The following is a 20860-nucleotide window of genomic DNA, read 5'->3' on the forward strand; positions in this document are numbered from 1 at the left end:
TTGCAGCAGGATGCTTTTCATATAGAGTTAGACTAGACCTTTGGGTGATAATGTACTCCTGCAGTGCAGTTATGTAGTGAAAGGCCATGTGCCCATTTTACGTAGTTATGTACCATGAAAATATGCATCCCAGATGGTTAACAAAAGAGCTTTGCCTCTTGCAACTATAGTAACTCTTACTCTATCTTTTTTTTTAACACTCATGTAAATTCATTTTATTTTATTAACTTGGTCCATGTTTACTTTTACTGCATATTCAATCTCTGTTACAAGAAAAAACAACTGGAGTTTTGTATGGTGGGTAGCATAGTATTTTGTGGATAGAGAAGAACAATGTTCTGGCTATCATCACACCTGGTATCTGTTCGTTGCAGAGAACAAATCTTTATTTTAATATAGCAGAGCCAAAAATCATCCCCATTTATTAATCTGATGTACACTAAATAACTTTGCATTTGTTACACAGATGATAAATATTTTGCAGATAAATTTATAAATACTTCCACATTTTATAGATTTATAATGTACACAGTCATCCTACACAGAGCATGCCCTTTCACAAATATACAGACAGCTTTCCTCAGGGGACTTAATTAAAAACACTTGGTCAAACATTTTGGAAGCTGGCAATCTGACAAAGAGGAGGATACTGGAAAGATGAGTTCACAATTGTACCAGCTGGACTTGAAATGAAAAATTCAGAACTCCGAAAGAGAGAATTTATCAAGGCACACACATGCAAACACATATATACAATAGTGATGACTGTAACTTGCTTTACAGGAGATCACACAGAGCAGTAAAGGAAACAAAGAAAGAAGGAGCGAGGTCAGGACCATTGCCAAGATCTTGCTGCAGATTAGCAGATCTGAAGTCGAATTCCCCTGTATAAATGACAATTCAACTTCAAAGTAGCTTGTTACCCGTATATACAATATGTACATGTTCCCTTGCACCGAGAAATGGAGACTGTCAGAAATGGTTATCGTTTTCCTGACAACATGTGCACACTAATATACCTGTGTGTTTGTACACTGAAGACTGTTTGAAAAATTGTGTTGCCAGTTGACTCAGAGCAGTTGAAAATTTGAGTGGAAGTTTAGAAGGGAAACTGCAAACAGAAAATAACCACGAAAAAACTAGGAAAGAATACACGTTTTTCTCCTATTGCTTGGCATTAGAAAACACTAACAAAGAAAATCAGCAGCCTAACAATGCCAGTAAAATGCAGTGAAGACAAAAAACTCACCTTTCTGTACCTCATCCTTGATACCCACCTTCTGCATATATGACATTACACTGCAGTGGAAACTGCCTACTTAAAAAAATACCTAATTATGTATAGTGTATATATTTGAGGCCAAGTATGTGATACAATTTAATTGTCATTGCCACATAGAAGGTAATATTATCTACTGCTATTATAGATGTGAATAACAGTTTTCTACTTAAAACTGTCAGCTCATGATCACAATTAAAATCTATATGCTATGGCCTCATACACTGAGTATGTATTTTCTCCTTGTAAACTCCTACTTTCTGAAAAGTACTATGACATAAGCATTGCTAGCCTTTCTTAGTCTCCTCCCAAAGGTTTGGTATAGACTGGTATTCAGCTTATCAACTTATATAACAAATGAGAATAAAAAAGAATAGCAAGCTGCTTGTTTGTTTGTTTGTTTGTTTTTAATCTTATTATAGAGTTGGCCTTCCTGTAGCAAATATACATTCCTTCCTTTAGAAGGAATACACCCTGTCTTCTGCTTTCTTACTTCTGTAACGTGAGTGCATGTCCCCTACCAAAGGAAGCACACTGTAAACAGTGAGCATCCTGCAAAGAGGGAAGAAGCAATGTAGCAGATGCCAGAGCTTTTGAAAGAGCTCTTTCCACCATCATTGGTCTGTGTGCACGTGCTGATATTTTCACAATCAATGTGCTTGAATTGTAGCCACCATGACTTTATATGGCACTAATTACTGCAGAAGATCTTCATGGGTGTTAATCATTAACTGAAAGACACCCTGGCAATGGCTCTGTTTCAGGCTGGTCAAAGATTGCTGATAAGAACAGCAGCAAATAATTTTTTAACCACATCACTAGAACGACTGCAACTACGTATGCAGAAACAATGAAAAACATACAATACAGGAAATCACAGACATTTTCTCATACATTACTCAGAAGTTAGCATGTTGATATCCCCATGGACCATTTTGAAGGCCTTTCGGTTGAATAAGACAGAAGTCATAGCTTTTAGGAGTTTATGTATCTGAGAGCGCTGTGTCTCCTAGTCACTGGAACACAACCAGTGCCTTTGCATGCTGTTTTGCTGTTTGGCACAGTGTGGCAGGGCAGTAGGATAGGCTGGGCAGGCAGGGGAAGGCAACAGCTAAGTCAAAGCTCATTTTTCAGACCATCTCAGGAATTCTCTTCCAACGTCTGAAAGCTAATGGCCAGTTGAGATGAATCTCGGCATCCCAACAATTTTGCACGATTAAGTAAAGGTTTCTGCACAAGGAATGGAGCAGGATGTTATTTTTGTTCAAAGCATAATGCACAATGCAGAAAGTAAATCTGTCATATAGAATGAGATGAAAACATGGTTTTAAGTCTTACATCCACCCGTGTTATAGAGAGGTGACTGTGTACGTATGTGTGTATACTTACCCACATGTGTATCTGTATATGTATTCACCTCTGTGTAATACTTCTTTAAAATATCCAATATTATATAGCTGCAGGCTAGGATTTAAAGAAAACATCTGAGAAAATAAAAGTAATTGAAGGCTACATCTTGATTTCTTACTTTTCATGGTTTGCATTTAATTTGATTCCATTTCATTATTTTTCCTGATCTTCTTCTTTTGAAGGACCATCTTTTAACTGGGTAAGACAAACCTATGTAAGATTCACAAATTACTTTTTATCACATAGTCAGTGAGGGGACAAGCATATATTTACAAGGCAGACATTAAGAGAATATAAGATATGTCTTATAGGTAAGAATACATGCAGTATTGTAAGACAGAAATGCTAGCTGACAACTCTAGCTCTAGACAATAAATGAAACTGGAACAACATATAAGACATTGGACTCCTGCAGAGTACTGTGCTTGCAGTGAGTTATGAGTGCTGTCCTTTAGCAGCAATTGGTTTCAGATTGTTTGGTCAGGACTACTGGTGAAAACTGAATGCCAAAATTAGAAAGTAGGAAGCTAAGCAAAAAAGCAGATCCTTGGGATCCAAGCAAAATGAACTTAGGTGGCTTGCTGTGAAGAGAGTGCTGAAGGCCAGCCTGCCAGCTCTCTTTCTCTCTCACTTTCTCTCTCACTTGTGGACTGATGTGTCTGGTTACAACTCAGATGTGTTATGGCCAGAGTGGGGGCAAGGTCTCTACAAATCTTCTTGGTTACGTGGCATTAAAAGGTGCATTCATGAATAGCCTGGGTGGAAAGAACAATACTTTTGTGTCAGGTCATCCTCATACAAATATTTTTGCTGTTAAGTATTCTCAAATCTTTGGTTATTGAACTGTGTACTAGTCAGAAGTGAGCAACATGTTCTAGATCTTTGTCAAGCAAGTTAGATTGTTTACCCCATAAAGCAATTGCACTGTATTTTTCCCTAAGCATTTTGGTCCTAGTAAATGTAGACTGTATGTATCCTGTGGGAAAAGACTGCCAGAAATTGCTACTTTATTCATTTTTAGTTGCATGGGATGTACTTAAACTAGAAAGCAGAGTTACGTATTACAGGCTAGCATCTTTGTAGATAATTCAACATATTACCAAATAAGAAAAGTAAATCAATCAGGCCCAATTTGTCTTTTTCCTGTTTTTGACATGCTAAGTCACTGCATCAAAGACAAGTCCTGAATGTGGATGGAGTTCTACGTAGTAATGTTATACATCTAGAGTAGGACTAAATGTTGAATGATCCTTCCTTTACAGGAAGAAGTAGTGAATTTACCACTACAAAAAATAAAAAAATGCAGATGATGATAGTGGATCCAAAAATATTTTGCAACACTTGGCTGAAATTACTGACATTAGAAGAAAGCAAATGAGACTGACTTCAGCACATGGTCTGACTATAGACTGTGTGAGTTTAAGTGAAGGTAAGGGAGATCTGCAAGGAGCATTATAAACTGATGCATTTTATTTAATTCAAGTTTTGAATTGAGTTCCAGATTTTCTGGCTAACATGTCTTTTCTAATTCCACATGACTGCCCGATCCCTGGCTTACCTTAAAACTACAGGCAAAAGTCTGTATTTTCATACTGCATTTCCTGGACTAGCAGCATTGGAAAGTACTAATGCAGGCAAATACCTAATATTTTGCAATAAGTTTAATGAACAAGAAGGCAGAAAATATAGAGGAAAAGCGGTTTCTCAGACATGTTTTCTTCAGCAATATGCTTACTGAACATGTGTTTTCTTTCAAAACACCAGAGGAAGTGGAGCATTTCTGTTTTCACTTCTTGTGTCTTTGACCCCCTGAGTGCAAGGATTCATTTTTAACATTGTGATTGAAATTTCAGTTGCATTTCCAGGTTATTAAACAGGAAACATGGCTTGTTCATTGTATTAGCATGATATCATCTTGTTTAGGTAAAGAGGTGTGACTGGCTGTAAACATCTTTCTCTGACTAATAAGGATTAATTTAACACTCACAATGGGGAAGAGAGCTAAAGCCCAGCACACAGAGGCTGTCCATATGAGGGGCTGAGGACTATATTACATTGCTGAGAATTGGAATCAGCAGTTGTGTCTCAGGAGTAGTTAGATAAAGACAAGGCTCCATAGTGGTAGGAAAAGAAAAAAAGGATACAGAATATTATTTCCTCCAAATGGGGCTGAGCTAGGTGCACAGACAATAAGATTCCCCCATATCTGTACCCACAGCAGGACCCCAACAGGGGCCATTCTGAGAGGATACCTCTCCTTGTATTAGGTCAGCCTTCTGGATATGTAGGGAAACGTGGAATCTGTCTGCCTCAAAAGGACAGTATTCACAGAAGGACTTCTGTGGTTGCTTTCCATATTGTTTTAAAAAGATATGGCCAAATTGCAAAAGATATGTGGCAAAACTTCTTACCAAATGTTACTAGGAAGTCAGAAGCTGGTGAGAACAGAAGGAGTTTTGATTTTCATTAAGATTGGCCATCTAGGAAGAAAAGTAATTTGGGATGGAAAAAATGGAATGGCATGAAGAAAAAGTGAGCAGAGCTTGAGCTAGCAATCTTAACTTTGCCCCTCTTTCCCAAGATAATAAAGGAGGAGTAGACTACAGGAGCCATCAGGTAGGAAGGCTAACCATTTTTCACCAGTGTCCAAGCCGTGTTGTACACAACTCTGTAAGGCTTAAAATCACGCATAGGGAGGAAGGTTTTCCAAATCATCATTCATTATCGATCCTCTTCAGCACTCCACCATTTACACCTACTCTTGGTTCCCTTGCTAGAAGCTTGCACTCAGCAGTCAATGCAATGCACACCAAATGTTGTAGCACATGCTTCTAAGCAACAAGGTGCTAACACGGATATTGCCAATCTGGTTAAAACGTACAAACATAATGGATAAGATGCTTTCAAGAAATAAGAGTTCACTAAGTCAAACTCTACTGTTACACAACAGGAGTGTAAGGAGTAAAACTAATTCAAACAAAATTTCTTTGCCAAAAATGAAAACATGTGGTCTCTTTCATGGGCAGTTTTCAAATTTCAAAATAGTTGATTGTCATAGTTAATAGCATTCTAAATACTGTCAGTCTTCTCTGTTTTCAGGGGCCATTGTACTTCTTGTCATTGCTGCTGTTGGGATGAGTTTTCAGCTGTATAGGATAACACTAGATGCTATATCCTACTTTAATTTAGACTGACAGGAATTTCCAGTTAGCAGACAAATAAGTAGTTTTGATTACATTTGTTTTATATCTGTAATTTACAAATGCTATCAAGTTTGATTTTCTCTGGTGTATAAGGGATATAAACAGCCCACTAAGTGATTCTTTGTTTCAGATATAAGTGAATAGACATAGAAAGGAAGTGCCATTCCTACCATCCAGTATTTATTACCTGAGATTCCTTGTGAGGCTGCAAAAAAAGACAGATTCACTAAAGATTGGTTAAATTACTTTTGTTTATAATGTGAGTACTATTTGTGTCCAGATCTCCATAAATTAAGGATTTCTGATCAAGTGTGTGGATTGCACCTATCTCACCAAGTTATTTGTAGCATGAAGTTGCGGTCACTTCTTTTGTCTTTGTGAGATGAATCTTTACTGCACTCAAGCAAAAATTATTGATTGTTCAAACAACTTTGATGCTGGCTTGCATACTAGTTCAAATGTGTTGACCCAATTACCTCATCACCTAGGGAAATTCTAACTTTAGGGTTTGCTTCATATGTTGGAAATGTTGGTGGATTTTTTTCTTTGTTCATCTCTTCCATTTACTTTTTCTCCCAATTCCTACCCACTATTATTCTTTTTTCCCCCCCTACCTTAGAACATTCACTTAATTCTGGACTATACAAGGTCTCCATAATCCTGAATTTTTTAACATTTACTAATTCTGTTATTGCTATATTACATTTCATCCAGACTTAATCACATACTCATGACATTGTCAGGATTTAGAATAAGAACTAGCGTTGAAATTGACATAGTTTACATGTAATGAAATTTTAGAGTGTTAAATTTGAACCACAGCCCTCAAAAGCTGAATTTTATTTTCCTATGGCACATTTCCTCCAAGCTGGTCAGGTGGTATGAAGCGTATCTGAATGTTTTTGGGAATCACACACAGAGATGGGCAGAATATACTACTGCAAGAGGACAGTGCATAGAAACATAATGCAATATTTTACCATTGCTTTTAATGTTTACTCCGAGTATGTACAGAGGCTTCAGATTTCAAAATAACTTATGCAGTAAGTACAAGGATGTGAACACATGCTACTAATGAATGGCACAGAGAAATAGGGCTCAAATACAATACTCATTGCAGAAAACAGCCTTGAAATAATATTAAGGCTATGACTAGTGGACAAAAGCTGTAGACACGAAAATGAGGCCAGGATTTTGTTCTTATCCTAGAATTTAGTAAAAAATTAATCTTCCTCCTTTATTAGCATAGTCTACCAATTTAAAACACGTGTTTAAGTCAGATTTAAACATAAAATATTTCAAATCAGATATCTTGACTGTTAATATTCCAAAACAAATACAACTTCTAATTTTTTTCTTACGGTAACATATTTAAATTATCACCATCAAAATAATGCCCCCTAGTTTTTCATACTCATGCTTTTTTAATTCTGACACTTTTCTAATTTAATAGCAGAAAACCACATCTTGGGCTAAAATTTTTTGTACTACAATATGTAACACAGGCATTTGTTAGTAACTGAAAATGTCACTTCTAAAATCAGTAGATTAAACAGTGAACTTTAAATGTATTGAGCGATCTTCTTATGTAGTCTTTTACTGAGTCTTTTAATATAACAAAGACAATGACTGATACAGAATGCAGTGATAGATACTAGTATCCAAATCTAAGTTCACATGTAATAGCAAAGGAAAAATTAATGAAAAAAATCTTTCTTATGACACAATGAAATTATCTGAAAGCCAATTTCTTTGGCAGCAATTCATATACCTAATAATTGTTGTCAAACATAATAAGAAAAAATAGTGATAATTTTTTCTGTATGTTGTATAGAAAATTTGTTATTTGACACTTGAAAAGGCAGCTAGTTCATCAGCTATTACAAGTTATCTTAGCTCTACTGAAAGCAAGGCCAGTTTCTGTCATCAGAAGATCTGCCTCTTTGATAACTTTATATTAATGTATATGTATTAAATTTTTAATGCTAACATTTTAAACAGATTCCATAACCTTTTACATAGCATTAAGACTGATGGGGAACTTTACTGTAATCCATAACAGTCCACAGCATAGAAGGAATAGATTTACTGCCATTTACACTCCATCCATGCTCTTGGTCTAATAAAAACATTACCACTCTCTGAAGCCTTGTCATGGCTTCTTTCTTAATTGCCTTTCAGAGAGACACTTGAAAGTATTAAATGGTGAGACATCTCTAGAACTATTTAAAATTAGCTGAGAAAATTATTATATAAAGAAGTGTATAAACTATGAAAATATGAAGTTGTTTATATATATAAATATCAAACAAACCTCTAAAAGTATCTTACTTACCATGTAGTTCACTGGCCTGATTCTTCCTTTATTCAAACTTCAAACAACAAAAATATTTGCATTAATTCACAGTTTTAAAATGGAAAAAATATTCCACATGCCACAAGTGAGAATAAAGCAAAATTTTTCTGAAGGATCAGCAGTGAAGAGTGAAAATGTTCATTTTGTTATTCTCTTTACTGCATACCCATATGGACTTTTAAATTCCCTGTAGTAGTTGTTGCCTTCTCCTCAGCCAACATGCGGTGTAGTTGGTAATTTTTACTTTAGATTGAAACTGCCTAAAAATGTTTACCAAGAATTGTTGCCACAAGTTTTTACCACCTAAGCACAGCTGCAGAAGATCAGTGTTCTCAGTACTGATGCGATCTGTAGAGTTTCCTGATAAGTGCTGCATGCATTGATACATTAACATTCTCTGCACCAATACTGCTAAGTAATTGACTTGCACATCTGTATATTACAAAAGCTCACAATGCCATGGCCAAATTTAGCATGTGATTTTTAAACAATGTGACTGCTTTCATTTTAAATATCTGGTAATCAGTATATTTTTTACCTTCATGGATATGTCACCGAAACTGTTTTAAGAGGTAGCTTTGCAGTTTGAAGTTAAATGGTTTTGAACATTAATGTATGCAAGCAAACAAAAGTGAAATTTAAATTTTCATACAGAGGTTTCTAAATCTCTGCTATTCCAAAGTATCTTTTGAGTTTGATTTCTGACATTTGAGCACTGTACTCTATGTTGAGAATCTGAAGCCTTTGCACCATTGGTCAGGAGAGTTGACATTTGTACAAAGAAGGAAATAAATAGTAAATGTTTTTCCCATTTTTTCCGTTTACATCAACACCTGTGTTCTTGTATCAGGAAGCCGAAGTCCTACCAGACCTCCACATACCAGAACAGTAGAAGCAAGGAGAATAGGGATTGCTTTGGTGATACCAACAAGGGAACCAAATATTAGGTTTCCAAGTACAGCTGCAGCTTTGCATAGTGCATTCAGAAAGCCAAAGCCTGTTGCCCTAGAAGAGAAAACAGAAGAAAATTTTAGAAATGGGTGAAAGTGTAAAGCCTTTGAGACAAATCCTCAGTGGGAATAAATCAGTACAGCCCCAATATCTTACACACAGTCTATGCCAATAATGATTCTGTGCTTGTATTTATAATGTGAAATCAAAGCTCAGCTACTACAGTACTTGGTTGAGGCAAACTCATTTTGCTGCCTCAGGGACCAAAATGTGAAACTAATGACAGAATGGGTGAGTTTGCAGCCCTAGAGTAGAACATGGGACTTGCAAATGGAAATTCAGTAAGAGTTAAAAGGCTGGATTAGGAGAGAATGGATGTGTCAAGCAGCTCTCAAAAGAGAACTGCTTGGGGATCTGGGAAAGAAGTCATCAGAATTAAAGGATGATCACCTTTAATAAAAATAAAAAATAAAAATGAATTTCTTACAGGCAGTACACATGTTAAATCAATGCTTTTTCAAAAGGCAAATGAGTCCTCCAATAACAATGGATGTTTACCTCTTAGAGGTAAAGAAGATAGGGCATATAAAAACCTGTTTGCTGCAAAAGAGGCATCTGAGAAACTTTGAGGAAAGCGAAAGGAAATAGATTGCCAACACAAAGTATGATACAAGCAATTCAGGTGGGCTCTTGCATTGCAGTGGTGTGATTATAGTAGTATGAAATAAAGTGTTCTAATTGTTTGGTGGCCCATGCACAGGTGTACTGTGCAAATTGCTATCATCTTCATAAATTGTGTTTTGACATGACCATATGATTCATAGATGCAGGAATAAACTTCCTCTTCCAAAAGTGTCCTAACAAAAATACCTGTATGATGGTAGAATCTCTAACACTTCTCAAATCTCTTAGAAATGAAAGAGAGAAGGACTGTGTAGAGCTCACACTGTGTTTGCTGTGGAAAAAAATAATAAAAATCAGGAAGACAGATGTTTTAATTTTCAGGAAAAAAATGTTTCTTTCTTGTACTGTGATTAAAAGGCCCTAGTCTAAACTGAAGGTATTAACAGAAATGGTAGTGGTCTGACTGACTAAAAAGATTCTACTGAGGTACATGTGAGGGAAGGGAAGAAGTCTTATGCTCAGAGGTACACTGAATTTCTAGGAAGCTTGAAAAATTTCTACTGGAGCTCCTAAAGAGCAGCCCAGAGAATCAACTTGAAGTAAGCAGACTTGATCCCAGCTGAGAGCAAGGACATTATCTCTCAGTGCTCTTCACAGAACTGTTTTTTGATTTTGAAAACAGAAAACCATGATAAGAAGGGAGAAGAGATCCTCTGTCTCAATAAACTCATGGACATGGCCACAGCCCAGAGTGTCAGAGTTCATCTCCTCTGTTCTTTGGCAAATCTGGATCTCAATAGTGTTGATCAGTTAGGCCCTTTGGTGTCCTACTTCCAAGCCAAATAATAGGAGAGAGGTAAAAGCTTCTATCTAGTACAGTTGACTGGGGTAGAGGGGTTTTCAGTGCTAACCATGCCCTGTCTGGAATACTGTGCTTCAGAATAACATCAGTCCTGGTACATTTGAGGACCCTGCATCAAAAGAATGATGTGGGTAGGTCTAGATCCTTCTGGTATATTTCTAAATCACTCTAGTTGTTCTAAGAAACATAGCTCTAGTTAACCCACAGGGTCAAATCTGCAATTATGGTACTTCTATTGTTAAATTCTTAAATCAGTTATAAGGATGTCTGCAGAACAGAATTAAGACATGGAACAGACTAATTAATACACCTTCAAAATGTTTTTTTCCAGTATGTTTTTGTCGCAGACCAAAGTCACCCCACTTGCCCCACAACAGCCCAGACCCCTGAGGGCTGCCAGAGAGAGCAGCAGATGAAGAAATTTTGGAAGTGTTGCTTGTGAAGATTTCTGACAGAGAAACATTTGCAGCACCTTTTTGCAAATATCTTCCTCAGAGGAGGAATGAGCAAGTTAAAACTTGTCCATTTTATGCACGCCCTTTGAGGAATTGGTCTGAAGGAGGAGCGTGAGATACATTGAAGGAAGCAGCGAAGAGCCACCCTACTGGAATAATCTTCCAAAGCCTATGAGAAGACAATCAAAACTCTGGTGCAGAAACATTTGCACTGCAAGGGCAGGTAAAGCCCAGAATATCTGGAGGAAGCTGATGCAGGATGGTGGGTAGCTACCGAGGGGGAAGGAACTCCAGACTGACGCATCTTCTAGGGCTCACATAATCAGAGACTAAATAAGGTTGAAAGGGATCACAGTGGGTCATCTGGTTCAACTTCCCTGCTTATGCAGGGTCATCCTAGTCCAGCAGGTTGCACCTGTAGTGGTGCAGGAGGTTATTCTTCCCAGATGTGGGACCCTACATTTGGCTCTGTTAAATTTCAGCCTGTTCTTCTGCCCATCTCTCCAACCTGTTGAGGTCCTTCTGAAGGGCTGCACAGAGCATGCAGGTGGGAAGGAGGATCATGAAGAGGAAAGACTGTGTTAAAATAGACTGTATCATGTAGAAAGAGGTTAAAGAGAACACAACTGGACTAGAAAACCGAGTTTATGTGATAGGATACCAACAGATTGCAGCTATTCTGAAGAAGCCAGCGAAAGAAAAAGAGTCAGAATGGTTCTAATTTCAGACTCATTTATGCACAGAAAGCATTTCAAAACTTATGGTGGTGACTGGTTGTGATTTGTGTCTACACATGTAAATACGACTTCTTCAGTTGCCAGTTCTGATGTAAAATCAAACTTGCCCCCAAAATAATGGTAACAGGAAAAAAACCCTAACCGTGATCACATAGAGAAATTAGACACCTGGTTGTCAGCAGCCTCAGTATATTCAGAGAGATACCAGAACTCCCCAAAGAATATATAGATCCAGCTAAAGCAAATTTGGAGAGATACAGGCAGGAAATCTTTGGAAAAGCAATAGCACAAAACATATGGGGATGCTTTACTTATATTTAGTGGTTTTTTATACTACCTTACAAAGGTAAGCTGTTTCACAGATGTTAGCTGCTTATAGCAACTAGTTATAACAGGGGTCTGAATATAATTTTCTGAGCAATTTGAACCATATTTTTTCATGTGCTGGGCTCTACAGATGCCCCTGTGCTTTAGATCTATTATGGATTATATACCCAAGATTACCTTATTAAAGCTTAAAGTAATTTTGTGTAATATTTGCTCAATACCTCTTGTGTCTGAGCAAAATTAAGGTAATTTTTTGGAACTGAAAAAACACTTCTGTTTGTAAAATGGACTTACAGAATTTTGCCAATTGGAAGGGGTCATTATCAGTCTAGCCCCATTAGTGCTATCAAACTATAAACAAATATAAGTAAGTCAAAATAAGCCCATTTTTATTGCCCTGGGCTGTCCTGATGATATAAAATGAAACCAGCCGAAGTTCAATATTTTAATCTTTAGACATATTTCAGGCATGTCCTTTTGCCTAAAATAAGCAAATTGTTGGCATGAACAATAAGATTTTTACAGGCTTAAATAAAAGCTGTTATGACCCGTACCTGAAAAGCACTATCACTGTTCAACCTTCATACCCTTCAATTTTAATACTGTGTTTGAATGTGAACTTGTTGTGTACTTGTAGTCAGAACAAAGTGTTCAAGCAATTGTTGAGTTCTAGAGATAGCAAATTCAAGCTCCTTGGAACAGTATTCATTATTCAAATTGGTTAAAATCTTTATTAATTTATGCCTCTATAATTGTTCTACTCAATCCAGTGGAGTAAAAATAGCCAGAAAATAAATATGCTGTAAATCACACACATGTATGGGCATAGTCGTCTCTTGCAGCATTAGTACAGTCTCCGCTACAATGTTTCATGAAAGTGTTAGAGTGTCTGCAAATGATCAAAGATATGTGATGTGTCATCTCAGCATCATGGACCAATTAAATGAAAAATTCCAAGAGCGTAGGGCTATTCGTATATACACCAATTTTCTTTCTGTTGATCAGTTACTGGGCAAACACTTACACAAAAATGTCATTTTGACTCCACGAGTAGTTATTATTACTATTCAAGGGAGATCCATGGCAAGAATCCCTTGTCCAACAAGAGAATGCCCTTAAACCCTTCAGGAACATAAACAAGAAAGTGCTAGTGAATCAATTTGAGATTGTCTTAAAAAACAAAACAAAACAAAACAGGTACAGATTTTAGTATCGGTAGGAGAAAAATGTAGAAGTCTTTTATAAAAACGTCAGAGCTGAAAGAAAGCTGGATGTTACTGAAAAGGAATTTTCCCCAGTGTATTTTACTTTTGCCACTGAGAAAGCTGTGACAAAGAAAAATGCTTAGCTTCCTTTCACCCAAGCCCCACACAAAACCAGCAAGAGTCCAAACAGTTAAAACAAGTTCCAAGAAAACATTTGAATATCACTTTTGTTAGAGTTGATAATATGTAAAGTATTAAAAAGAGTTTCAGAATGTTCTATGGACAAGTTTCTATATATTTCCAGATATTTTATATTCTTTTAAAAAAAGAGTACAAAAATGTTTATCGTAGCTTATAGTGGTTAGTGTACAAGTAATACTGTGGAATTTGCCCTCCTGCCTTGGACTACTGCCTGAAGCATTGTGTAGTTTTGGCATGCCATGCCTTAAAAACATTATCATGAAATTTCAGCAAAATGCAGTTGAACTACATCCACAGGATGGCAGTAGAAAATAGCTGTCAGGAAATCTACTGTAAGTTGATGACTGCTGTTATGACTCTTCTGACAGCCACAACAATACAAAATTGGACCCTGTGAATAATATTTATTATTCTGGGAATAGATCCTCATGTGTCAAGAAGAAGTGAAAAAATTAAATATTACGAACTGAAAAGAGGAGACTTATTTCTTAATTATAACAAACACTTATAAACTTTTTTCAGAGATAGTAAAAAAAGGCAAAACAGGATGACTTCATTTTATAGCACACCTTGACTTCTAAATGTTCCTGGACAAGATTCAAACCCAGATGTCTGGCAGCTGTAGTAAAATGATGAATTGATGGTTATCTGATGCAATATGACCTTCATTTACTCTGTGGGAGATGATCTATTACTATTCCACTTTCTATTTAGGTTTTGGTTATTTGTTGTATGAACTCCCTAATGAGAATCCTGGTTTATACAGTTGGTGTTTCCCAAGTTATTTCACAAGAAGATACATATCATTTATGTGAAAGCAACAATTGCATTTTGAAGTCATAAAATATCCTTATGTTCCTTCTTCTGAGAACTTTAACTCTCTTCCATTCATATTTATATTACAGGCAGAGCTAGGAAACTGTGCAATGTTATTGCAGGCCCCTTGGGCACACACATTACAACGCAAGCCCTAATTACTTCATCACACAATATTTTTTTCCACATCACTCTGCCAATGCAGAGAACAAAGAGAGCTTGAGGGTAAAATATAAAGGTAGTAAAGGAAATTTGGTTTTCCTCATCTGCTGCAGAAGTTGGAAGGTGCTCTCTGAATAAGGTTGGGGACCGCAACATGAGAAAGCAGTTTCATGGTTAAGGTAATTGAGTGCTGTCAGGAGAAAGGATAAAATCCCTACTCCTGCCACAGAATTCACATATGATGCAAGTCACTTAAAACTAACTAAATTGTCATAAGCATGTATTTTACATTTTCTGGGTGCTCAGCTTAGCACCTTCAGGTTTATGTCACCAAAGTGCTAGGCACTTGTATCCTGTAGTGGAAGTTAGACTTTCACCCATTGCTTCTTCTAAAATGCTCAGTGACTGGAATTGTTCGTACCACACACCCCAATCTATAGTTTTCCTCTCGCCTTATGCGCAACACTAAAGTCACTTTTAACAATAACATTTTCCTTTATGCCTCAATTTCTACATCATCTGCTTTCAAAAGAGTATTTGGAAAATATGGGAAGTTTATAAAAAAAATTAGGAAAGCATTTTGGGAGCACCCAAAAATGTTCACAAGATATTCTGAACACCTGCTGCTTCAGAGCAGTGCTTCCAAGTCTATGGAATAGTTTGGTTTGGCTTTTAAGAGGCCTTTATGACTGACCAAAGACTTCAGAACCTGCTAACTAGTCCAGAACAGCAGAGCCCTTAAAGAAGATAAGGTGAAAGACAAGACAAAAGATGAGACAAAATACAAGCCTTTACATTGTCGAGCTGGGTTAATTTACTTTCTTATTGGAAATCAGCTAGTTTATACTTAGTCATCATGAGTATTCTTTAAAAATTGTGCATTGAAAGGTTTAAAAAATAGTATTATATTGTCAGTCATTATTCATTGTTCCATGTGTGCCATCTGGAAGATAGAAACCTACCTTTGACTAGCATTAGTAACATAATTCCCCATTTTATAACAACTTTGTCATCTACCCAACAACCATTTGAAATCTATATAGCCTCTAACATCTCTTATGTTAGCACTTGTACAAACCAATCAAGATTTTACGAAGAACATGAAGGGACAAATTAAGCTATACTGGCATGAAATATGAAACTACTCATCAAGAAAGTAGAACACACTACGTGATTACTTCAATTCCACGCATTAGTGATCTAAAATATAAATATGAAGATGAGTGTGAATTCATACAGAGACCCAACCTGTTAAGATTTTGAAGCTAACTTAACTCTGCTTGCAGGCAGTCAGTGAGGAAGAAACTAAAATATGTGCCCAGTATCACATAGACTATACATTGTCAAAGTACTCACTACACTTATACCTGGCAGAAATCCAGTATGATCCCTAAATAACCTAGAGTACGATTTATGAAACACCTCTTGTATTACACTGCACAACACCAGCAAAGACCCAGCAATTCAGCAACTGGCTGGTATCCAAGAGGAGTCACTCAGGAGGAAAAGAAGGGGCTACCCAGCCTGGTCTCTTCTGCACAGTAGCCTGAATTGGCCTCTTTCCACCCACTTTGCTTCCAGCCCAAACTCCAGCTGCCCTTTGCTGCTTGTTTGTGGTCATTTCACTAACTGGGAGTAAGAAAAACAGTGGGAGAGTGAGCAAAGATTTTGTGCCTAAATTGCTTTTACAGGGGAAACTGAAAGCTAGTTTCGAGACCAGATTCAGTCTGAATGTGGCTTTGTAGTGAAAGAGGACATAATCTTAAGTATGAAGGACTTCATATGCAAAAACAGATCAGGCAGCTTTGTGCATTATATCTGTCTGGAAAGGCTGTTGAGCCCTATAGTTACTTGCAGAAGCTGGAAATTCCCATCAAACTCTGGCAAGCTTTGCCCAGCTGTGGAGATTAGAGGAGTCTGAGAAGGAAGGACAGGACCACCCAAGGCAGGCAGTGCTGGTCTGGATAAAAAAGTACCAGAGAAAAAATTCTAGCAAGCAAGTTATTTGAGTCCCTGAAGGCATTGATTTTCAAATTGTTGTACAAAACCTGAAGTAGCTTTGTTCCAGTCTAAAAAAATCCATCTAGAACTGGTTGTTTACTTATAACCCAGCTGGCAAAAACTTGTAGTCATGGTTCCATCACTTTCAGAAATTTTGGAAAAAAATCTACAGTACATGTCAACGAGGTCTTTCCTGGCACAGGTAGATTTGGCCTATTGGCCTTTTCGTATTGATAATACAAGGAGACAAGTTTTCTCTCTGACTTGTTGCCAAAAAGACTCAACAACTTAGCTTTAAGCAAGTTTCTGAGGGGGAATTCCAGGTAGTTATTTCTGGATACACAAGGCTTTTAAAATGCAAAAAATGGGTAAGAACTTGCTACTATCCCAAAGCTAGCAGAAACTATTAAAAACAAGCACTAGCTACAAATACAGATGCCTTAACATCTGTACAGATATATAGAGAGAGAAAGATATCAATCACACTCTTTTTATCATTCCTAGTAATGATGAATTTCTTCCTTCCATTAACACCAGTAGCTTTTCCAATTATTTTTTCTGATTTCATTTTAAGAAAATATATGTGGCCGCTACATTCAGGAATACCAAAAAGACAGCTATTTCTATAGGACATTTATTGGAATTCTGTCATAGATTTTGGATGATGAAATAAATCTTGCTAGAAGAAAAATTTTCTGAGGTGTAATAAAAATTAGCACTTAATACTAAAACTTAGTGCTTGGAATTCATAAGTAGCACAGAATTGCTATTTGACATAATCACAACTGTGGACATCAATTTCTTGTTTGAAGAAGTATGTATTTTTAAAATGCCAATGAAAAGAAAACAGAGAAGCCAGTCTACACTTTTCCTCTCCTGACAGACAATACTAAAGCCAGTTGCACTTCTTTCCAAAAATTTACACTTGCCAGCAAGGCATCATATATTTATAAAATAGAAGTATTTTTCACTGCATTGAAAACTTCCAATAAATGACATGACAAGCAGCACTGCAACAGGAGAAAGGACAGACTGTCCCTTGACAGGAATCTGGGCAATTTTCCATTAAATTTTTTCAAGGGAGTTGAGAGAGGAGAAATATCCCAGTCTATTCAAGATAATGCAGCTTTTACATTTTTATATTCTCATACAACAGAATATGACTCAACACTTCTTCCTTCGGTCCATTAAGTGACATAAAATCAAGATTAAAAAGTACCCTGTATCTGAAAAAAAACCCCAAACAACCCATGTCATCTAGCAGCAGTGCTTTCAGGACACAAACATTGTCCTGAAGCTTCCTCTGAAAGCCCTGAAGAGTCAAAAGCAGTGTCCGAGACAATTTTGTGCCCACTTAATGCTGAGTATGTACACTTCTAGCAGCCCTGCATACAAATTCATAGCAGACTGATTAGCAGATTAGGATGGTTCAGTCAGTGATTTTTATTTATGTGTCACACCATTTCAGAGTCAACAGACAAATGCAGTTATATTGCTGGTTTGGACCAATTACTGCCTTCATAGCCAGTTGAACTAGGGGAAACCCAGAAATACTCCATTATCTTTTTCAGAAATACTACTCATTAGCTTTGTTTTAAGTGAGAGTAGCACTTAGACCTTCTTTTTTCATGTAAAACTATATTTGTGGTATTTTTCTGATTAGGTGATATTTGATGCAAAATACATACCAAACAGCTCAAAAAATGTCATTTTCCCCACTTGTTTTTCATACGAAAAATTATTTATTTGGTTCACCCAAAACATCATGAGTAAAGCTCATATGTAATAATTTCTATTTCCCGTTTCTGCTGGTACATAGAGATAGCATCAGTGAGATTAGTGGATATGTATCTGCACATACCTTCTGTCTGTAGGATACAGCTCCACAGTAATGACATCTAGAGAGTTCCACGCTGAGATGGTGAGGCCGTTGTAGAGGCATAGCATACCTATCATCATGGATTCACTGGTCCCAAACCACAGGAAAAAACAGCTGATGCCAGAAAGGACCATGGAACCACCTAGGTACAAGGCAGGTGAGACAAATATGAAGTGGAGATATTTTTAAAGAATAATCTTTGTGTTGTCTAATGTTTCTATACACACAGTGTAGCTAAATAAGTGATGCAAACATTTGAGTTAAAAACTAAAAAGACTTTCTCTGCTGGTAAGACCAGTCAGGAAGACAAATGCTGAACGAGCTCATAAAACAAAACGTAACTCCTCAAAAATTAGGATATGTCATAAAGCATTAAGCCGGAACCCTCTATGAACTCCCAAAGCAAGCTGCTTGGGGAAGGTCCCCATTCTTCTTTGTTCATCATCTTTGCAATTACCTGAAGCATGTTCATATATTATAGCAGTAAAAACACTGACTGGGAATTGTATTTATATAGAGATAGTCTCTTGGAAAGTGAAGACAATAAACTATCACATAGTTATTTAAGTAAATTGAAAACAGATTTCTCATTGCAGACAATCCACTGGAGATATCTTTCAACTGTGTTCCTTTGCAAAACAGATAACAAAGAACTACTGACACTTCCAAGGATATGCTCCACTAGCTGACTGTCACATATGCACACCTTGCTTTCCTTTCAGTTGGAGCAAAGATAAACCCAATGGTCATCACTCTCCAAAATCTCATTCTAAATGAGACCATTCTAAGTAATGGTCTCGTAATATCGGTGTGGAAGAGCAATGACTGATAATGTGACATAGCAGAGATGGCCACAGAACCCTTTTTTCTAGTGTTTCTAAACTGGAGGCTTTTAAAAACAGCAGTTATGATGCCACATAAATGAAATATCTGCAGAAGGAATGTTTTACATTTCTCTGAGCCAAATTCCCTGAAAAGAGAACAGGTTATTTTGGTCTTCTTCCCTATTTCAAAGTGAAGCCCCTACCTAGCATCGTTAACCGTCCTATTCTATCCATCAGGAGAGCAGACACAATATTCCCTGGTAACACCGCCAAAGTTCCCAGGAAATTAACAAAGTAGATCCAGTAGGCACTGTAGTCATCATCAAAAGAAATCTGGCATCCTGTCCTGACGTGAAAAAATGTGCAATTTATCAATTCACTGTCAACAAATTTATACTGCTCGAGATCTGTGGAAAGAAGAAAAAGAAACATTTCAGCTAGCAGCCAATTCCATGTGCAGCTTTTGATTAAAAACATTTTGAGTTCAAGCAACTTTAATGACAGCTTGGAGCTTTTACTGCTATGTAAAAGGGGACTAGTTACTGCTGTTAATTTTGATAGCTTTTTGTCTTACTAGAAAGATTTGCAAAGCTCATGGAAAAGAGCAACTAAAGCCTGGAATTAGGGGCTTATATTGTATTTTTGCCCTGTTTGGACTGTATTTAGTTAAGGTCTTTCAGCACCAGCTCGTCTTGCACAAAAAGCACTGGTATCTGCAAATTTCTATGAGTCAGTCTTGCTCGGTATCAGACCTTCTCTTTCCACATCAAACAACCTTTTAGATGAGACTGCCGATTGTGCTCAGTATGGTTTGACTTCCTTTAAGTGAAATACTCCTACAGAATTTAGTTCAAACTGATTTTCATTTCTGAGAAGGCCTAATGATCTTAAGTTTGCCCATAGATGAGTTACTATATGTAGGGCAATCTTCTGCCAATACCATTTCAGAGATCTCTCCCTATACTTCCACTTTTTGTTCCTCCTGTTAGCCTTATAAACCTCAATTAAGAATACCTTCCTTCCACACAAAGAAATCTGGGCATTGTTTGCTCTGAAACCTAACTGTATTATTATAATTATTATGGTTGCTGCAGAGTCAGGAAAGCAGCAAGAAGTGCCCCATGTTTCCAGCAAGCTTAGTTGGCCCTGTTCTCTTTCAGTTATATTTTATTTAACTGGAAAAAAGAGTCTTCTGTTTCCACATATGAAGATACGGATTCACATTTACAATACTTAGGAGAGTAGGAATAATTATAGATTAGGGAGTTTGAATCCTGAGCTCAGACTCCCCTGCCACAGCAAGCACAACAAACAAAGTATTTCACCAGTCCTACCAGCTACCAGTAAAGCAGTAAATATGCTTTTTTCTCTCCAGACTGAATCTCTTTAGAGATGGTTGAAATCAAAGAGATGTTTATTATCTGAGTTAATATTAGGTCTGTGGTATCTCTTTTGCAGTGTGATCCTTTAACTCCTCTCTCATAACACTATGAAGGTCTGTTGTTTTTTATAGATTTTTATTCCCTACAAGAGGACTTGTATGCCCTCTTAGAAATCCAGAAATTATA

At 36.9% G+C, this 20860-nt stretch overlaps 1 protein-coding gene across 1 annotated transcript in view; it reads right to left on the reverse strand.

Moving 5' to 3' along the window:
• Positions 1–364: 364 nt before the first annotated feature.
• Positions 365–20860, reverse strand: part of SV2C (synaptic vesicle glycoprotein 2C) — a 112892-nt gene continuing 92396 nt past the window's right edge. The window contains exons 11-13 of the mRNA XM_064642217.1: positions 19496–19699; positions 18451–18610; positions 365–9253 (exon numbers count right to left, since the gene is read on the reverse strand). Coding sequence (XP_064498287.1) covers positions 9070–9253; positions 18451–18610; positions 19496–19699 — 548 coding nt within the window. The 3' untranslated portion in view covers positions 365–9069. The remainder of the gene's footprint in view (positions 9254–18450; positions 18611–19495; positions 19700–20860) is intronic.

Source organism: Pseudopipra pipra, chromosome Z (assembly GCF_036250125.1).
Source record: "Pseudopipra pipra isolate bDixPip1 chromosome Z, bDixPip1.hap1, whole genome shotgun sequence".
In the NCBI taxonomy this organism is placed as follows: Eukaryota; Metazoa; Chordata; class Aves; order Passeriformes; family Pipridae; genus Pseudopipra; species Pseudopipra pipra.